Genomic DNA, 21,638 nt, shown 5'->3' on the forward strand with positions numbered 1-21,638 from the left:
ATAACATTTTTTACGGAAATAGGTTAATATGTCTTTATAAAACTAAAATATACAATGTTTAAATAACTTAACAACAGCATTATGTACTTTGACTGGTTGAATAGCTACTAAGAAGTTAGATATTTAAACATTAAAATATTACTAGTTATCCCGAAAACATCATATATTGCTATTTACGTTTTGAGAAATTAATACATATTGTGTTTCCTTTCAGATCTCCTGAAATAGTAGGAAGGGTTCGAGTAATGTGTCAGTGGTATAATGTAACGAAACATCAAAGGTTAAAATTAAATCTGTTAGGCAGATTAGTGGTTCTTTTAGAATCCAAACATTCCGACTGGCCGTGTTTTGCTGTTGGCGAAGAAAATGGATCAGGTAATGGATATTTAAATTATATTTAGTTTTAAAATATCTATATGGGAGTAAGTTTTTCATCATCAACCTGTATGCGTCCACTGCTGGACATAGGTCTCCCTCAGCTCTTTCCATCTGTCTCTGTCCTGTGCGGCTTGCATCCAGTTATTGCTAACAAGCTTCAGGTCGTCAGTCCATCTAGTTGGTGGGCGTCCTCTTCTCCGTATTGCTTCTTGCCTTGGTCCCCACTCGACAATACGTTTTTTCCATCGGTTGTCTGATAATCTGGCGATGTGTCCTTCCCAATTCCATTTTAGCGACGCGATTTTTTTGATGGCGTCTATTGTTTTTGTTCTACGACATATTTCTTCGTTTGGGATTCGGTCTCTCAGAGAGACACCCAACATCTGGCGCTCCTTAACCCTCTGAGTTACGCTAATCTTATTCACTATCTTTTTTTGTGAGTGTTAATGTTTCCGCTCCATAAGTGAGTACAGATAACACACATTTGTCAAAGATTTTCCTTTTGAGGCATATGGGCAGATCCGAATTTCAAGTCATAAGTACTTATACGATGTAGTCTGTACAATATCCCTTCCATCAACAGCAATATTTCGATTTAGCACCAGATTAGTCATTATTTGCGTCTTGTTCATATTAATCTTTAGACCTACTTCCAAGGAAACGTGATATAATTATTCAAACATTATTGCATCATCCATACGATCGGTTATATAAGGCCGATGTCATCTGAAAATCTCAAATGACAGCTTCTCTCCATTTATGTTGATACCATGCTTGTTCAGATGTGTCTTCTTACAAGTATGTTCTAAAAGCGTCGTGAATAGCTTTGTACTTTTAACATTTTCTGATGGCTTATGGTATCGAATGCTTTCTCGTAGTCGACAAATGTCAGTGCCAATGGTTTGTTGTATTCTGCAGACTTCTCTATCAGTTTCTTATCACTAGAAAGTGGTCGTTAGTGCTGTATCTCGATCTAAATCTAGCTTGTTCTCTAGACTGATAGAAGTCTAATTTAGCGTCCAGTCTTTTTTTGATAATTTTTGTGAAAGGTTTATATATGTGTGAAAGTAAACTGATAGGACGGTAGTTTTTTAGATCTGTTATGTCTCCTTGCTTGTGTAATAAAATAATGACTGCATTGTTTCATTAAGAAGGAGTTTTCCTTGGTAGATGCATTGGGTGAAAAGCTTGGCCAAAGCCTGAATACTTTTATATCCACCCAGTTTGATCGCTTCGGTCACTCCTCCGTCATCGCCAGAGGATTTGTAGTTTTACATTTCTAAAAGTGCCGTTTAAATTTCGTATGGACTTATTTCTGGCATTAATTCTGATCCCTGGTTTGTGATTTTGGGAAGGGGCTGATCTTGCATTTCGTCGGTGCTCTCATACATTTCACGATAAAAGGATTCGACAACCTTAAGGATTTTGGTTCTATCAGTAAGCTTTAGTAAAATAAACGTATTTTACAGCTGCCTCTTAACGTTAAAGAGTCATGGGGAAAGCGATAGATATACATGCAGTAGTTAGGGCGGGATGGATGTAGTAGAAGGAAGTGTCATATAACCAGATATGACGTAAGAGTGCTCCGTTTGTTTAGATTTTGACATAATTCTGACTTTTTTGTACACTTTTACAGTCTTATTAAATATAGCTATACATGTTACCGTTTGTTTTGCTATACATATTGGAGTCCAACTGATTATTCGTTTTACAAATTTTAGATTGTTCTTGGGCTACAGCTGCCGCATATTGTTTTTTACTTTTTTTTTATTCATTGTGTTTGTATTTTCCAATTTTTCCAGGTTTTAAGAGTCAAAATAGATTAATTCTTATAACTTTTTCATCTGTACAATGTTTAATGTATAATTGCTAAAATAATTCCTTCTATATTTCGGTAGTATGTACCAGTACCGTGATTCCTTGTCGTTTTATATAAAATTTTAGTTTAGCGCTTCTCAATAGCTTTTTCGTTCTACTATACGTTTATATTATCGGTTTTCTAATATATTAACACCTTTGAACCGAAATCAATAATAAATGAACATTCACCGCGCCATAGAACTCGATTTTTCACCGTACTACTCATCCATCGGCTGGCTAACTTGTTTAAATCAGAATTAATAGGGGTACATGTATATGTATGGATTTGAATGGATGGATATGAATGGATTTTTTAATTAACAATATTAGGGATGCTGTTGACACTGTAATTCTTCTTCTTGACTTGCCTATCCGTGACAAATTTTGAGGTTTTTTAACTTCTTGTTAATTCTTTTTCTTGTACGTGGAAGATACTTGGAAATTATGGTGTTATATTTAATTAGTATTATTTTGCAACTAATTACAAAATATTTGCAGTGAGTCCATCGGATAGTAACAATAGTACCAGTTCTTCAGGAAGTAACACCGAACCATGTAGTTCATATGATATGTACAATATAACACCTGTTACTATTTTTCTTGCTCAGAGAGATAATACTAAGGTGTCTCCTTACAGAAGATACATTGAAAACATACTAAAAACTAGAGCGTTAGATAAAAGTTTAAATTTCTTAGAAAAAATACATAAAAGGGTATTACAGAAAACTAAAAAGACTTTGGAACTACCAGAAGATCGAAGCCTTTTTTCTACGTTGAAAGTTTTTGATGACGAGGAGCTTTGTAGGTAAGGTTTAATTATAAATGGCATATATACCTAGTATATAGTTAACATCTTAAAATTTATAATATTCATTACATTTTATCTAAACTTTTAACGTACAGCTCATATAAATCTGGAAACAAACACACAAAATAATATATTTCAAATACAAATATATTTTTTCACGTATTTTGCATTATCCATAATCATATTCCATTTTTAAAACTTTGTTTCTATTAAAGGTATGGATGTTGGAGTCCAGAATACGCCGCTCTAGATCTACCCTCTTACCGAGGTTTATACATTTTCTTAGCTACAGTACCCTTGGACGTTTACCACGAGTATCTATTAATGAGACTAGAGCAAAAACCAACCAATCCTTCGGCATTAAGTACCAGGCAATTAATGAGGGAGTTGAAGCAAGGTTTAAAGAAGGCAATGCGTGAGCGAGGTAAGTTCAAGAGGCAAATTAATTCTTTTACCAGGTGTTCTAATAAGTAACCTCATTTGAAATGGTAAACATGTTTTTTTCAGATAATTCTTGTATAGCGATTTTACAACTTCTTTATGCTGTCCCAATAATACGTCAACTATCTTTTTATTTACAAGCCATCTCGTCAGATTTGGGAAAATTTAATAATCGGAGGGTGCCAAATCAGGAGAATAAGCTGGATGAGAAAGCAATAATACGCCCAATTCATGAATTTTTACTAATGTTATAACGTGAATCAGTGAATTGTATTGCTATAAACAACACAGTTTTCTTCTGCATATGGGGCTGTTTCTCACTGAGTTCTGCTTCAATTTGCCCAATAATGCACAATAATGCGCAATAATATTTGATATTGATAGTTTTTCCTTTTTCAAGATAGTCAATTATAATTATGGCTTTGCAATCACCAAATACAGTGGCCATAACCTTTCCGACCCATTGAACCGCTCTTGACCGCTTTGGAGATTTCTGTCTATTGCCTTGCGTTCATTATGTTCGCTGATGTTTAGTGGTGGATTCACGTTTCATCAACGGTTACCAATTGTCGCCAAAAGTCCGACGAATTGCGCTTCATAAGCTCCTAAAACTGCTGAGAAGTGGTCACACGATCATGTTTTTTGATCAATGGTCAGCAAAGGTAGCACCCTTTGGCAGAATAAGTTTTTCATATTTAAAACTTTGTTCTAAATATGACTAGGGTACTCTTGACTAATTCTTTCTTTACTTTACGATCGGTTAAAACCATTTCATGGACTTTCTTCACGTTTTCAGGTGTAATTGTATCGAAAAGCTGTCCAGTGCGTGGTTAATCCAATGTATATATACAGCCATTACTACATTCGCAAATTTGATAGTGTAGTCAAACTAGCATTTTTTATCAAAAAGCCAACAACTATTACCAACAAGAACCCAATAATTGAGTTTTGTTTAGTGACCATTATCTTGTGATGTTATGTTATACTTTAGCAATTGACAGTTGACATAAAGCAGTTGACAATTGTAATGGAGCAATTGGCATGCAACAATTAACAGAATGAAACTTCCCTATATTGTCGTCTTTACGATAATTTATAATTACTTGTCCGAGTATTTATAAGTACTTGTTTTTGTTCGTTGACTATCTTTTTTTTATAGATTTGGCTTGTCAATATATTGAAGCAGCGACAGCAGGTACTTTAATAACGTGTTCGGATTTCAAAGAAAAACTCCTAAAATTTGACGACTGCATCCAAAAAGTTTTCACCGACTACTTGCACTACTTAAAACAATGGATGATTATCCAAACGAATTTTCAAAAAACGATGTTGGAAGACGAATACACATTCGCCATGAATATATGTGAAATATTTCCACATCTGAAGCGGACAGTAGGATCAGAATATACGTGTATTTTGGGTACTATTCTAGCGAAAACGGGAGAGAGAATGATTTTTAGGATAAACAGTGCCTTGGAGTTGTTATCTCAAAAAGACATTGATGTCAAGTACGTATTCATACATCTTTGTCGATTGACTTTTTTTTTACTGAATATATTTCTCTTTTTAGGCAAAACTTATTTAATGTGTGCAGGCAGTTACAGTCAGTATTTATCGAAGAAAAAGAAACGAGTATTAAGACGATTTCGTTCCTAAGAATGCATTTAAGGAGGGACATTGTAACTCACGAATGTATACTATATATGAAAGTAAGTATTTATACACGGTGATTGTTTGGGAGTTCCAATTGGACGTTTTAGAGAAACTTGACATAATTAATATCTAAAAATGTAGTTTTTGGATATGCCCAATTATTCTAAAATATTTGGAACCTCCTATCATATCCGGCTATGCCGGAAGTTGACTACAACTTCCATCCGGCTATGCCGGAAGTTGACTACAACTTCCTTATTTTAAATATAATGCCCTGTATATTATTAAGAATTTAGACAGAGCTGTGTTGAGAAATTTTTTAATATGAATATACTACCTTATATCAAGTGTTTTACGAGTTATGATCAATTTTATTTTGAAATACTATACGATTTGACACCCTGTATCTTTGTAAATAATAAAATTGTAAACGTTTTGTCTTTAAATATAATTTTAATTAAAGCTGTAGAACTCCATGGATCAAAAGTTCGTGGAAAAAACAGGATATACACTCAATATGCAGTCGAGTTCGCCCAATAAAAATTACTAAATATAGATAATCTGAAGCTTTATACCTTTTGAAAGATTCTGATTAATCTGAACATTTAGAATGGATCGACGTAAAAAATATAGATAATGAAGTAACTTTCGTAATAGAAAATACAAAAAGAACAACAAAATAATATTATTAATGACATCAGCGAATTATTTTTAAGTGAAATATTAATGTTAATTGATTATTCTTGTTATGATACATTCGTAAACAATTTTTATAGAACCCCAGCTCCGAGTGACATGTGTGTTCCAATGAAACAGTGGGAACCACATATTTTCAAGATCAAACCGGTCACTCTCCATAATGACTTCCTACCTATCTGACCTCCAAGCTATAACTAACCACCCCTTTCCATCGTAGAACATAACGAATGGGCAGGCTTTTTACTAAAAGTAAAGACTTTGGATGCCCTGGGTAGTAGGACATCCTCTATTTTACTTTATGTGGTTAAGCCACCTGATTTTAGCGGTAGCTAGAAGAGCTTTTATCCCTATGAATGAATAGCGTTAATTTTTACATGACTTTGGACTTGTGTCCCAAAATGTGTGTTTTGACAGCGAGTCATCGACCTAAGTCGGTGACTTCCCGTCTGGATTGTGTGTGCTCGGTCACTCAGCCGCCAAATTGGCAAAATAATTTTTGATCTCGTCGGCTGAGCGCCCGAAGGGTCTGAAGAGGCTTTTACCTGAATGGCTTTTCTGCCTGTGCTGCCGATCAGCATTCACTCTACTTTTTTGTATTCCATTGGCGCTGCATGACTTCTGTAACAGAAGGTTATTAATACAGGGCTAAGAGAAAATAATAATGGGCGGAGTGTGTATTCCCAGGTTATATGGCCTCTAGTATATGGTCTATAGTATCACTTACCCCGTGTATATGTTTTTTGGTTTTTGTTATGTTATGTATATATATATATATATATATATATATATATATATATATATATATATATATATATACATAGCGTAACTGGTGAGTAAAACTAAAAATGGGTACCATTTCTTAACTGTTCTTCTCTATATTAACTGCTGTCTGGGCCGCCTATGTACTACCCTCTGGTTTTCGTCATAGTCTGTCGACTCTCTTAATAGTCTACTCAGATGGTTCCCAAGATCGTTGAAAATCACTTGTGTTTTTCGTCCATTTTTCTCAAGATTCTCTTTTTGTTCTGAGTCCCTAAATACGTACCTTAATGGAACTTACTTAGGTATTGTAAACGCCACACAGGAAGATCCGACCTCGCGCATTGTATATATAATTAACGGCACCGAATATTACCGCTGCGCTACTGACAGCGTGGATAAATATGTAAACAAGCGCTCGGATCGAATCGGTACAAAAATAAGGATTTGCGCCGTATCTTCGCAACTGCCGCCTACTGTATATTCAGAGTCTCTCTGATCATATGGTTCTGGACTATTTGTATTTTGTTTCTATTGGATTTGCAAGTGTGTTCCCATGCGGCCGAGGCTCTTTCGACCTTATGACGTATTTTATGGATGTTTCCTATGGTATTTGTACTATTATTTGGGGAATCCATGTTTTAATAATCTTGTAACAATTATTATATTATAACAGTTATCATATTATATCTTTTACTTTTAGGATGCTATAACTATATTCCAATCTATAATTCCCAATGGTGTGCAGAATATACATTCATTATTTGATACTGTAAGTGCATCTAACTTGGATGAAGTCGACAAAAATGCTTTAAATTCGAGGATACGAGAATTGTTAATGAGAGTATTTACTTTCGGATTTGAGGTAAGGTAATACATTATATCTTTCACTAGAAACTCAATATTTGGTGAGCATGATATGGCTACCCATAAGGTGGTGTCCAAATTAATATTGATAATTCTGGATCTATTTTTTTGCATTTATTAAATATATTTGAAAAAATTGCCCAAAGTAAGAAGGTGTGACGAAAATGTACATTATTTTACTTATAACATTAAACCATACTTATAGATAAAATAAATACAATCGTCACCCAATGTGAATGTCATGTGTGATCATATCCCCACTATCACTGTAACATGAATTGTATTTTCTCACCTTACCTTGTATATATCAGCATCTAAATATAAAAAGGAGACAACGGACGAAAAGAAGAAAATATTGGTTATCTAATTTGGGCAGTGGGACACTTTGATGATTAGCGACAAGATCTGTGTCTAGCCGTGGACAAAAAAAAGAAGACCTATATAAAGCATTGGAGGAAACAATCGTAGACCTATGTATAGCACTGGAGGAAAGAATTGTAGACCTATGTAGAGTACTGGGCTAAAAATCTGTGTCAAGCACTAGACGAAAGAACGAAAGCTTATATGTAACAGTGTATAAAATATTGGGTTCCCCTGTCAAGCAGTGGACGTTCAATTAGTGAATAGAAGAAAATAACATGAGATGAAAAACAGATTAGCTAAAGAAAAGAAGAAGACGAAAGAAAGGAAAAGAAAAAATGATTCGACTTGTCAGTAAGCGTGATGTCACCCGAACACCTGAGCAGCTGCAAACATCAAAGGATGCCGCTTTTTCCCACGGTCGGTAAAATTTTCCCAGCGCCAAGTGCCGCAACATCAAGTACATGTCAAATGAAAGCACTCAATTTAGGCGTATCTTCCAATTTTTCTAGTAAACCGTTCGAGATGTAATCGAAAAAAACTCTTAGGCCACTCAAATAAAAAAATGATATACGTAGATAAAACATTTGAATTCATTTAGTATTTACTTACCGATTCCAAAATAAGGGAATGGTTTTAGAAACAACTGTAGCTTTTGTAACTTTTTTAAAAATATAACTACTTCAGATATCGCTTAAATGTCCTTCAATTTTTTACAGGTAGATCGTTTGACAGAAAATCGTCTGAAGTAACCACCTTGCTTTTATAATATAACGAAATTATGTCAAATGACAAATGTCAAAATATATAAAAATCTTAATCAGTAGTAGAAATTTGAAAGGATATTAGTAGAATAGTTAAGAGTGTTCAAGGAGAACAACAGTTGACCCGAAAAAGCTACCCTCATTGGTTGGACAACAGTTAAAACTTGAAGATAGCTATTTTAAATTGTTTTTTAGATTTTAGAAGTAACGTTTTTTTCATATTTTTTTTAAGGAAAACAGAGTAATAAAACTGTCACATTATATAACGTTAGAATATTTAAAAATGATCTTTGGAGTGTTTACTTTCAACTTAATTATAAAATTGCTCTGAAGCTATTTTCTTGTGGCATGTTAGAGTAATTACTATTTAAATGGGAATAAACCACAATTAAAGGTTAAAGTTTGTTTTTTGACGTTTCAATTTCCACTTTGATTTCCGAATGAGAACGACTTCCGAAGTGGAAATTGAAACGTCAATAAAGTACTTTAACCTTTAATTGTGGCTTATTCCCATTTAAATAGTAATTACTTTAATTATAAAATATAAGTTATCTTTTGCCTCGCTATTTTTTTTGTGTAACTTAAAATACCTATATTCAAGTGTTCACCAGTTGTCTCATTAAAAAGGGTTGTTTGATCTAGAGGATTGGTCTTCTTGAACATTCTTAATTGTTGTACTAACGTCCATTAAAAGTTCTACTACTGAACCTAATGATGAGGTATATATTTGGAGAATAATCTAAATTGATATGCTAATTGAGTGATTTAATTTGGGTCACTCATATATCTTTTGTGACTTTTAAGTTTAAGTTAATTATGAGTAGAGTATTATTTGATAAATTATATTTATCACCAATTTTTGTGTATATGTAATACATAACTTTATTTATTTTATAGTTTTACAAAGAACTGAATGATCTTTCCGCCGAAGAGTATCGTCCTTCCTTAGTTGTACAGATGGGACACTTTGCGGATCTATGGATGAAGTTTGTGACTGAGCGCTGTGATAAAGGTAGAGGAATTAGACCAAAATGGGCTTTTCAAGGAATGGATTATCTATTGTCGATCATTGAGCCGATTAATTCGATATTGTTGACGGAAGAACAGTTTGAAGAGTTGAAGATTAGTATGGATAGCTGCATATCGCATCTTGTAGGGAAACCGTACGCAAGTAAGATATTAAGGTTATATTTATTTTGCTCATATTGTTATCAAAGAAATCTTTGACAGCAGTATAGTGTTGTGCAAATTATTTCTATTATAACAAAATTACTGCCTGCAATAGTCTATAAGTATCACCTATGAATTTCAAAGTTATGTTAAATCATAGCGAGTCAAAGGGAACTCACTCTATATAGATCCTTGTAATACATTTGACTCCATGTCAAGACAGAAATTTAACGGCAATTAACAAAACTGGTACATATACTGCAAATATAAACACTGTAAAAGCTCCATGTGGAGAAAACATCGCTGAAGTTGAAGTTGAAGATTTCTGATTTAAAAAAAAAAGTTTTAAATAGTTCATGTCTCTTTTATACCTTACTGAAAACATATCTCTCACTGATATTCGTAATATAGTTAGAAAACACGTCAGTGTATACTATCCTCTTTGCAGATGGTGATGACCAGCAAAGCATGACTTAAATATTAAAGAATTAGACATTTCAATAACATCACAAAAATTCTAGTATCCCGGCTTTTCCTGAACATAATAGTTTAAATTTATGGTATTGAAGAAATAATTAGTTAACATATACTTTTTACGATAATACTAAATAAATTGGAAGCATAATATTAATAAAAAAATACAAAGTACAAGTACAAATACAAATAACGCTTTTTTGTAAAAAAAAAGAAAGGAAATTTCATTAACAAATAAGCGTTATTCTTTCTTAATGGTAATACAAACATGTTGGTGGTGTTATATTAATATCAAGGTGGGTTCTTTTATACTTTCCTGGCATTGCAGCTTGCTTTAGAAACACAAAAATTGGTTTTGGTTTTGGTAAATTGGTGGTACTGATATTTAACAATAATTTTTAATCTAAAATACGAAGTTCAATTATGATTATGCCTTATGCCTTTTTGTATACTGAAAATGCCATATGAGATAAGCAAAAAAAGGAAATTTAGAATTAAACCAGAGTGCGTTTTTTCTGAAAATGGAATTCTCCTAATTTTCCGCAACTTTTCAAGATAAAATTTTTCGTTTTCACGACCTGCCGAAAATCACCGATAATGACCTATTAGCATTATATATTTAGGTCGTAATTAACATCTTTAGGGCACCAGTAGCCCTTATGCCAAAATTTTTAAAAATAGAATCAATACTCCTCGATCGATCCGTACAATGGCATAAGGGAGAAAATTTTTTTACAAAAGATTTTCTTTACAAAAGAAAATTTAATTTTCACGCAAATTTACTCATTGATTTCAGCTTTCCGTAATCTCAAAGGCATGTGATAAAATCGTTGTTGAACTTCGTCAAAAATCCGAGGGTGTATAACGCTCTATTTGGTCTGTTGCTATTTTTATTTAGACAAAAATTATATCGACACTTAAAAGATGTTGAAAACTAAAGCTACGTGCCATATCAATGATCTTTTAACAAAGTGATTTACTAGAAATACTATAATGATTTGTCACATACTTTGAATCAGAAAATGTTTCATTTTAAAAAGTACTCGTTACTGTACATCGCCCACTGATGGTCTTCCTCGAATACATGCGCTGTTTATAACCTTTGTATGCTTACTCTCAAAGTATGTTGTTTAATCTGATGATTCCGACGTCGTGTTTTAATAAAATTTAACCGTTCATGTAACATTTGTCACAATTCTAATCTTTTTCGACGTTGCGGTTGCTGCACTAGAACTTTTTTTTTGGAGACTTGTTTCCGACTTCTTTTGGACATATCCATACCACCTCAGTTGTTTCTTCTCGAAATCTTGGATTATATTTCCTTCTATATCCATACATTGCTTTATTACTTCATTTCAGATTCGTTCTTGTCTGAAAATACATAAAGATCTTGTGATTGTATCCATCTCTACTGTCTCTACCCGTTTCTTGTTTTTTCACTAATTCTGCATATTTCTGTGCTATAAGAGAGAACATTTTTAATCACGGTCTCATATATATTAAATTTTCTTCCTTTTGTTATACAGTATACCATTGATTCACCCCAAAACTTTCTTGTCTTGTGTGATTCGTTTGACTATTTCTCATGAATCGGTGCCGGTATTATCAAAGGTAATAACAAAGTAATCAAAGCTGTGACAGAATAAAAATCAATTTTAATTGAATATTCTTTCATCTGTTGTTATATTTAGCGTGTCTGACGTTTTTGTTCTCTGTCAAACAGAATTGCAAGGTAAGGAATCCACTCATCTTTTTTGTTATGGGTGATTTCAACCTGTTCATTTCATTCAATTTTTTTTGATATCTTATGAATCTCCATATTTGTTTTTGTTCTTCTTATCCTGTATTCTTTGTATGACTCATGTGTGTCATAATGATCTATATCTGAGAAAAGCTACTTTCTTCTCTTGACCAAGGCGTTTTCGATTTGAACTTTATATTTATATATTCCTCTAGAAATCAATGTTTATTGCTATACCAAAGAAAACAAAATCCGTATCCTGCAATGATTTCAGCTTAATGAGCCACATTTTAAAGTTATTTCTAAAAATCGTACATCAAAGGATATATGTATAGACTATGCGAAAAAAAAAATCAGCCGTACACAGTTTGGTTTTCGGAAGTATAGCAATTTAGCATACACGTGCTATTTCAACGATGTAGAGATGTGAATTGCGATATTTATGCGTGCTTTATTGATTACCATAAAGCATTTGATACAGTAAAACACCTCAAGCTGATTGCTCGCCAACATCCGAAATGGAGGCACTACAAGAAGAAGAAGCTTTATTCCACACCGTTATCATCTTCGAAGGGGTTCAGTTTGGTTTTACCTTCTAGTTCCATTGTTCCAGTCTTGTTCTAATTCCCATTAAAAATTTTCTATCATTTACCATAACATATCCATAACACCATATCATTTCTAAAAAGTAGAAAAATAGTGGTAATAGATTGAAATTTTTAACTAAACGTTGCGGTATTTTGTTTGTAGATAACCCATTCTTACATAGTTTTTAGAGTATTTTGGTTAATAGAAATAACATTTTGTTGCATAACTTCATTGCCCTTTGGCTGCACATAGAAACGCTTCATAGCCTGGCATCTTTGCACTTTTAGATTGTTCCTTAAACGCAATACTTTGTGGTGCATTAGGCATATCGGCTCCTTCCACCCCGGACAGTGGCTTTCATTCAGCTTCACCGAGAAACAGTTTGGAGCAGATGAGGGTTCGATCTAGAGGGTCGTCACCGAGTCCTAGACCTACGTACAAGAGCCAACGTTCTGGTCAAGGAAGCAGGAAGGTCAGTGTGGAACAACAATCTCCAGGCGTCGACGGCGTTGATAGTACTCCTATTAGTTCACCGATTTTACCAAATGAAAAGTAAGTATTTCTAACATTTGGTCGACATTTTTTTCAAGTAATTATCTGTAATCTATAGGATTATTTATAATGTATATATGTAATTCTTATCTTATATGTTAGTATGTATATACATTTATGTTATTAGCTAGCTAGCTTTTATTTGATATTCTCTGCTTTGAACTTCGAATAATGAGTATTAATGTTTTAGTACAAAGAAAGAAGAGGACAGGAACGGCAGCTCCGCATCCATCAGAATAGAGTTTAGTTCAAATTCTCACGCCGAGAAATTCCGCGAAGCAATTGCAACGCTCGAAGCTGAATTGGACCAAAGTCTCGCCGAACAGAATCTCATAGGCAAAGTTCTGGAAGATATTACGTCAAACAAAAGTTCGGTCATGCGACGAAACGTCAGTTTTTCATGGCAGCGCGGTATAAAAGTTGGTCAAGGACGATTCGGCAAAGTGTATACGGCAGTAAATAACAACACTGGTGATTTAATGGCCGTTAAGGAAATAGCCTTGCAGCACAATGATCCGGGTACGCTGAAGAAGATAGCCGAAGAGATGAAGATCCTAGAAGGGATTGCACATAATAATTTGGTGAAGTCTTACGGTGTTGAAGTTCATAAGGTAAGGATAGCATCTTGATAAAGTAATTCTAACATAAATTTATATTCAAGCTACGTAGATTCTTTTCTCTGGTCACTTCGTCTTTGAGTATTTCGGTAAAAATTATGTCCGCTCAAGTAGAGAAAACAAGTAAAGTCTGTTCGAAAATATAATATTTTTACTTACTAATTTGTATGGATTTGTGGTAAAGATGAATCAGTGATAACGGTATTGTTCTTGATATTGATTTTTTTATAAATATTGAGGAATTAATTTTATTTTGTATAACTTTTATTAAATCATTTAATTGGTTAACTTGTTTGCACTCTTTAATAGAAATTGAAAAAGTCAAGAAATATACATATATGGGTACCAATGTAAATAGTAGATGGAATCATTCTCTACAGATAAAATAACTAAAGGCAAAGGCCAAGTCAGCATTTATTAAGATTTTTAAAATTCGAAACTTAAAAGCTTGGATTCTGTCAGGTATCTATGAAGAAACTGGAGGCTTTTGAGATATTGCACACAGCTACAGACGATTACTGCGGATGTCATGGTTAAAAATTAGAGTACTTTAGATATATTATGAGAAATAATGCGAGACTGTTACTGTAGATACTGTTTATGTCAGTTGGTTATTGAAGGGAAGTTGTTTGGTAAACGTGACTGGGAGAACGACGTATTTCCTGACTGCACAACCTAAAAACTGGATTTAATATGGCAACCGCAGGTCTCTCTCGGACAGATAGGTACCACAAGAATACTGTATTGTCTGTCGAATAAGATCTTCATTAACTCAATATAATTTCCTAGATGAGCCAATATGACGGCTAGAATACCCTGAAGATATTAACAACACTTTTTACGTTTGACTCAAAATAACAATTTTTTTATGGCACTATTTTTATCTATCCCTCCTCTTTCTGTGATTCTCCAAAAAACATTGTTAATAATTTGCTTTACAGCTGTAGATAAATGAATCATTTTTCAAACATAGTTGATGAAATGGGTTCATTAAATATAGTTATACACAGTATTCACACTATGTTGTCCAGAACAGAACGAAACAGCTAGTAATTAAAAAAATGTATCAACCATTGCTTTCGTAAACCATTTGCTTTTATTAATCTAGTGACATTCTCTGGTAATATTAGCGTATCCAAAAAAAGGAATATTGCCATTATTCTACATGTCTCAAATAAATTGAAAGTGGAGATAATACTTATTAATGGGACTTGTTCAATTTTTTTCTGACGGTAAAGCTAGGTTAAGGTCAACTATACGGGGGTCGGCATAAGTCAGGTAACGCTCTCGAAAAATCGGCATAAGTCCGGCAACGCTCATAAGACTGGCAACGCTGTCGAAAAATATTAAAACGAATTCAGCTTCAGACAGTTGTGTGGGTGTCATGATGACACGTGGTCGGTCGTCGAGTAGACGCCTTTTCAGAATGAATAACCGATACAAGTTCACGCTTCAAGAAAGAGTTTTTTTGTTGCGTCGTATCTTTGTACGAACGCGGATTACGAAACTATGTTTACCGAATTTCAACAACAATTTCCGAATTCGGCCCTAGCAAATCGTTCAACAGTGTGGAAGCTGTACCAGAAATTCTTAAAAACGCTGCCAGCTCCCAGTGGCGTTGGCGTTTGTTTAGCAGCCGGACCAATCTGCAGTGCAGCTATCGGGAGAACTTCAAATATCTGATCGTTCTTTATGACGAATGCTGAAACGCATGCACTCATGCACTAGCGAGTTTACCATCCGCGTCCCCTCCACGCACTTCACGAGGATGATTTTAACCACAGATTGGAATTTTGCGACTGGTACCTTGAATGCAGTCAGGATGATCCGCAGTTCTAGTGTTCCATTTTATGGTCGGATGAGGCAACCTTCAAGCTGAACGGTACGGTCAATCGGCATAACTGCGTGTACTGGAACGACCAGAATCCTTACGTCTTTATTGAAGAAGAATTAAACCTGGGAGTACCGGTACGGAACGAATACCTATATACATTAAGTTTTGCAGACGATCAAGTAGTGATTGCACAAGACCAAGACGACCTCAGCTACATGATGAAGAAACTACAAGAAGAATATACCAAGGCTGGCCTAGATATTAACCTCGCGAAAACAGAGTACCTATCTACAAGTGAAGAAGACATAGAAGATCTACAGATTGATGACAACGTAACAATCAAAGGAAAGGATAAATTCAAATACCTGGGGTTTATAATCACGAAAAAGGCAACAACAGAGGAAGAAATTACACAAAGATTAGGACAAACAAGAACAGCAATCCGACAACTTAACTCAGTATGGTGGGATAGACACCTAAATATGAAGACAAAAACGCAGATTTATAAAACATTAGTGCGAAGTATTATGACATATGGGGCTGAAAATTGGATCATAAACAAGAAAAACAGCAGTAAGATAGTAGCAACAGAGATGGAATGCCTGCGAAGATGCTGCAGAGTAACAAGAATGGATAGGAGAAGTAATGACGAAATAAAGCAAAGAACATCAATAGAAACAGACATACTAACATATATAGAACAAAAAAGACTAAAGTGGTATGGACATGTAAGAAGAACTAGCGACAGCAGATGGATAAAGAGAATAACCGAATGGAGCCCCATAGGAAGGAGGAAAAGAGGACGACCCCGAAAATCCTGGAGGAACGAAGTAGACGACGCCATGAGTAAGAGAGGACTAAACGATGGAGAATGGAACAACAGAGAGAGATGGAAACGGTTGAGCGAGGGAAGGCAGTGAATACTGTAGAATCCCTAAATATATATATATATAATTAAACCTGCCTGGTGTGTGTGGCAAGTATCCACGCGGAAAGTCCCGTGGGTCCGTACTTATTTGAGGGTAACATGACGGGCTAAAGTTACCTGGATATGCTCTAAGATTTACATGGGCAAATGGACAACGATCCAATACTCGCGAGCATCCCTCATTTCATACAGGATGGAGCTGCATGTGTGCGTGAGTACCTTATTGTTCATTTTGAAGAATGGATAGGCAGACGAGGAATCGTTGAGTGGCCCGCACGGTCATGTGACTTGACACCCTGTGATTTCTTCCTGTGGGGCCTTTTTAAGGACCGCGTTTTTGCAAGAGGACCTCACATACTTCCCGACCTAAGAACAGCAATTGAAGAATAATTTGAAAATCTTCGCGGACAACTTGACGTCATTCTCCGAATATGCCTCTCTGTTGCGAAACGTTGCAGTAAATGCATTGATCAAGATCCGCATCAATTTGAACACTTACAGTAACCCTTTTTCAAATCCCTTTTGTAATTTCTTTGAATACATTCATTTTGACGCTGCTTTTTTTGTCTTAATGCAAATTTGTTGCCTGAACTATGTCGACCCCTATATATCTCTTAATAAAAGAAACAAATAAATCTCAATGTTTCAATCTCAACCCTTTGACAAAATTGGGGAAAATCGATGATTTCTCGCCGAAAATTTGTAAATAAAATTTATTATTAAAGAACAAAAAATAGATATCAAGTACTAACGTAAGTTCAACAACCGTTCTACATGCGGAAAAGAAGTATGGATCAGATGTCGATATGATTGTATAAAGTGGGAAAATATATATTTAAAAATTGGTAAAAACTGAAAAAAACGCAAAATTCATTTCCACATTTATTATTTAAATATTTATTTGTTTCCGCTAATGTTAAAACTTTATTATGCTAATAAATCATATTTTTAGGATGAAATGTTAATATTCATGGAATATTGTTCGGAGGGAACATTGGAATGTCTCGTAGCAGATACTGAAGGGGGTCTTCCAGAGTTACAAGCTAGGAAATATACCTTCCAACTACTTTCAGGTGTAGCTTGTTTACATGACCACAGTATAGTTCATAGGGATATAAAGACAGCTAATATTTTCTTGACTGAAGGTGGCAACTGCTTAAAAATTGGAGATTTTGGCTGTGCTGCTAAGATTAAATCTAACATGACAATGCCAGGAGAATTAAAAGGATTTGTTGGAACTCAAGGTAAGAAATGAATAATTTTGTATGTTTTTTACACATACCCTTACAATAGTACTGCCATTCGCTTTTATTGGGGAACAAAAGTGACAATGACCTTGTCAAAGTAACTCAAAGTAATCATTACAGTTGGTCTGCAATAACTTAACAAGGTGTATCTTGCAATACTGCAATTGACTGTAATATTGGTAGTAGCTAAGCGAAATTTACGTAATAATAAAGGAATGGTACTAACAGTTATTATTTGTTTTAGCTTATATGGCCCCTGAAGTATTTACGAAAAACATGTCCGAAGGACATGGCAGAGCAGCTGATATTTGGTCTGTAGGATGTGTTGTTATTGAGATGGTATCAGGTCAGGTAAGTAGAATATTAACTTTTGCGTGGTGTTGAAAATGGAAATAATTGAGTAGGGTATAGTGTTAAAATTATTCGTGAAAGATGGTTAACGCCTATCGAAATGTACTTGCTAATTGTAAAATGTATGGCGATTTTTAACATCCCAAGTGTGAGGAGTTGATCCATACGGAAGATATCCAAAAACTACAACAAAACAGTAAATCATAAGTAACGTGTTAGTAACATATTCCAACAAGAATTTAATAGTAAAAAATTTTTGCCACTTTGCCACTTTAAGAAAAACAAAACCTGCCTATAAAAGTGTCTTGCTTGACATTGGGGAAATTGGTGAATTCCAATTGAATTCATATGAAGTACTGGAACGTGAACCATATTTTCGTACAAAAACTGAAAAACTTTCCCACTGATGAGACCTTTTGGTCCAATTAACAAACTAGTGCGGCTGTGAATGAGTGTTTTGCAACACTTCCAGAATTGTACTAATATATTGAGGGCTAAAATAACCAAAGTAATACTGCGATCGCTGGTTGGGGCGAGAATTTGTAAACTCACATATTAACTCCATAGACGAGGATTGCTATTTAACTTTTGAGACGAACAATTAAAATCACATAATTTATTTCGAAAATGATTTTTTTTAACTGTATATTAAGGCAACTGTCCCTTCAGCATGCGCTTGAATACATTTTTGAACCAATTTTTTCATTCTAAAGGGGTAATTTTAAAACGATACTTTTGAGTGCTCAAAAATTACTTGTTTGGTATTCCTCAAATTTCTAAATATTTCTTGTAAACAAATAGAGGCGTATAAATCAAAATCAATGGTTCTGCGTTATTCTAATAGTAAATTAACGACACGTCTGATTTTAAAGTACAGTCGAGTGTTGAGTAGATCGAATCTGGCTTTCATACATTTTCTTAAGTTTTTCGATACCCAATCGTCATTTTTCTCGACCTGTCCATAGGTTTTCCTCTATTTTTCTATTAAGTCGAGGTCTTCCTCTTTTCCTTCTACCATGAGGTTGCCATGTTAGGATTTGTTTTAATATCCGATCTTCGGGCATTCGTTGAATATGTCCATACCATCTTAGTTGTTGGGTACAAATATCTTCTACTATTGTATGATTTACTTTTATGATTTAACAAGATTAATTCAGCAATATTTTCTGTCATAACAGTAGTTTTGGACGGTCTTAATGAAACTCTTCCTAGAGCGAACTATGACTACCAATAAGGATACAAAATCAGTGAAACACCGTAGACTACGACAGTGTTTCATCACTATAAGTTAAAGAAAGTTGATTAGGACATTTTTGTTATATTATTACTTCACGCCGAAAGTCATAAAATTCATGACACAAAAATGTTCTCAATTTAATTCCATCTTTTGACCGAGATGAGTTCATATGTGTCATATCTTAAATTTTATTGTATTTCGATGCAAGCTCCATGATTAGATTTTTGTGCATGTTTGTCCAGGGAGAAATTCTAAATAAGCTGCTGTGTGACTATTACTCCATTTTTACTGTTATTATTAAAATTAATTATAAAATGTCTTCAACAAGTTTGTTTGTTTTTAATTGCTTAGTTAATAGCCTTATGTTTAGCATTCAATAAAAACTTAACATTTCGTTATATTTCAGCGCCCCTGGGCTCAATTCGACTCCAACGTCCAAATAATGTTCAAAGTTGGCATGGGCCAAAGTCCGGATCCTCCCGATGACATGACGGACGAAGGTTTGGACTTCCTTGATCTATGTTTCAAACACAATCCGCGAGAACGAGCTACAGCTAGGCAACTTCTCGTTCATGATTATGTTCAACTCAAATTGAGTTTGGAAGACTAAGAATTATTGAGTCTGGATATTGCTTGAATTCTGTGAATTTTGGTCTCAGATTTAATATAAAAAGGCTATTTTGAGCAGACTGTTGATCTTACATAGGCAGTTTAATGAAATAATGATGATGTTATATTGTAAGATATTTGTTCAAAATCGATATTCAAATAGTAAAGATTGACTAAACTCGAAAAGTAGGTACTATGTTACCAATAATGAGGAAAAAATATGGTTCATACAAAATGAAACCTGATGTACATGATTTTATATGATATAGACGAACATGTAAACTAGAGACCGACCGATTAATCGGCTTCGGCATCGGCTTCGGCCACCTTCGGCCAATATTTAAACCTTCGGCCAAAATTCGGCTTCGGCCAAAACAAAGCCGAAGGTTTCGCCGAAGGTGGAATAATAAAATGCTCTGTCAGTATACTATACGATAGAAATGTAATAATATCTGAACAATATGCTTCGGCGAGTCTTTGATAATTTGAATAGTATTTACACCCTATTTTATACCCTTAACTAAAACGTTTTACAAACTTTCAGGTCAGGTACCTAGTAGGTAGGAGTAAATTTTAACAATAGGCCAAGATGTCTCAAAGATCATCATTTGAATATTTCTCACGTAGTAAAATTCTAATAATAATACTTTTATTGTATTTGTTAAAACTCACGATTACTGGTGTTTTGACTAGATACCTAAATGGCAAAACATCGACCATCGACTATGAATGTTTCGACTTTAATGTTTTTTAATGTTATTTATTTTTATTATCGCTTCTATTACCAAATAATCTTTAAATGTTTGACTTTTTTATCTCATAATTTCATATTTTTGTTTATCACATATCAGGTAATAAAAATATAATGCACATTATTTAAATTATTAACATAATACAGGTAACGTATATTTTTAGTCACCTTCGGCTTCGGCTTCGGCCGAAGGTATCCTACAGGCCGAACTTCGGCATCGGCTTCGGCTTCGGCCAAAAAAATCACATTCGGTCGGTCTCTAATGTAAACTATATGCGAATATTTTAGTTAGATATATATATATATATATATATATATATATATATATATATATATATATATATATATATATATATATATATATATATATATATATATATTGTTTATGTATATATATATATATATATATATATATATATATATATATATATATATAAACACATGTACTCAATAACCGAAGTTTATACCCACAATGTGTTGTGAATTTCGTTTATTTCTCACATCGCGTTTCGGGTATTTTTGACGTACACAGAACGCGTTGTGGATATAAGACCGACAATGCGAAACTACGAAAACCGTCGGACACACACAACGATTTTTCGCGTTATGGGCAATACAAATACCCACAAAGCGAAACTTTTAATTTTATTTAAAAAATGTAAATAAAAATACGTTAATAAAACTGATGGCTATAAAACATGTAAATGATGGTAAATGATGTAAATAAAAATACAAATATCCACATAACGAAACTTTATTTAAAAAATGCAAATAAAAATAAGTTTTAAATAGAAAAATTTTTAGAACCAAATTTCTTCATTTATTTTTGCATGTCAGCGATCCATGACACTTTGAATTACATTGTTTGTTCCTTTGTTTACAGGAACATTTATTGTCGTTACAAAACCTTTTACAGTTGCATCTGAGAAAACCTTGACCAGAATCTTTGG

At 34.0% G+C, this 21,638-nt stretch overlaps 1 protein-coding gene across 4 annotated transcripts in view; it reads left to right on the top strand.

Annotated features, from left to right (window-relative positions):
• Mekk1 (mitogen-activated protein kinase kinase kinase 4) overlaps window positions 1–20,945 on the top strand; it is an 89,839-nt gene extending 68,894 nt beyond the window's left edge. For 3 of the 4 annotated variants that reach the window (XM_072523837.1, XM_072523839.1, XM_072523840.1), the window contains 12 exons: window positions 215–375; window positions 2,737–3,043; window positions 3,262–3,470; window positions 4,647–4,995; window positions 5,058–5,196; window positions 7,302–7,463; window positions 9,487–9,760; window positions 12,850–13,114; window positions 13,305–13,725; window positions 17,446–17,737; window positions 17,985–18,091; window positions 19,735–20,218. In XM_072523837.1, coding sequence (XP_072379938.1) covers window positions 215–375; window positions 2,737–3,043; window positions 3,262–3,470; window positions 4,647–4,995; window positions 5,058–5,196; window positions 7,302–7,463; window positions 9,487–9,760; window positions 12,850–13,114; window positions 13,305–13,725; window positions 17,446–17,737; window positions 17,985–18,091; window positions 19,735–19,938 — 2,890 coding nt within the window. In that variant the 3' untranslated portion in view covers window positions 19,939–20,218. Of the gene's footprint in view, window positions 1–214; window positions 376–2,736; window positions 3,044–3,261; window positions 3,471–4,646; window positions 4,996–5,057; window positions 5,197–7,301; window positions 7,464–9,486; window positions 9,761–12,849; window positions 13,115–13,304; window positions 13,726–17,445; window positions 17,738–17,984; window positions 18,092–19,734 lie in introns of all 4 variants that reach the window. The other variant, XM_072523838.1, reaches the window with a different exon arrangement.
• The last annotated feature ends 693 nt before the right edge of the window (window positions 20,946–21,638 follow it).

The sequence above is a fragment of the Diabrotica undecimpunctata genome, chromosome 2 (assembly GCF_040954645.1).
Source record: "Diabrotica undecimpunctata isolate CICGRU chromosome 2, icDiaUnde3, whole genome shotgun sequence".
In the NCBI taxonomy this organism is placed as follows: Eukaryota; Metazoa; Arthropoda; class Insecta; order Coleoptera; family Chrysomelidae; genus Diabrotica; species Diabrotica undecimpunctata.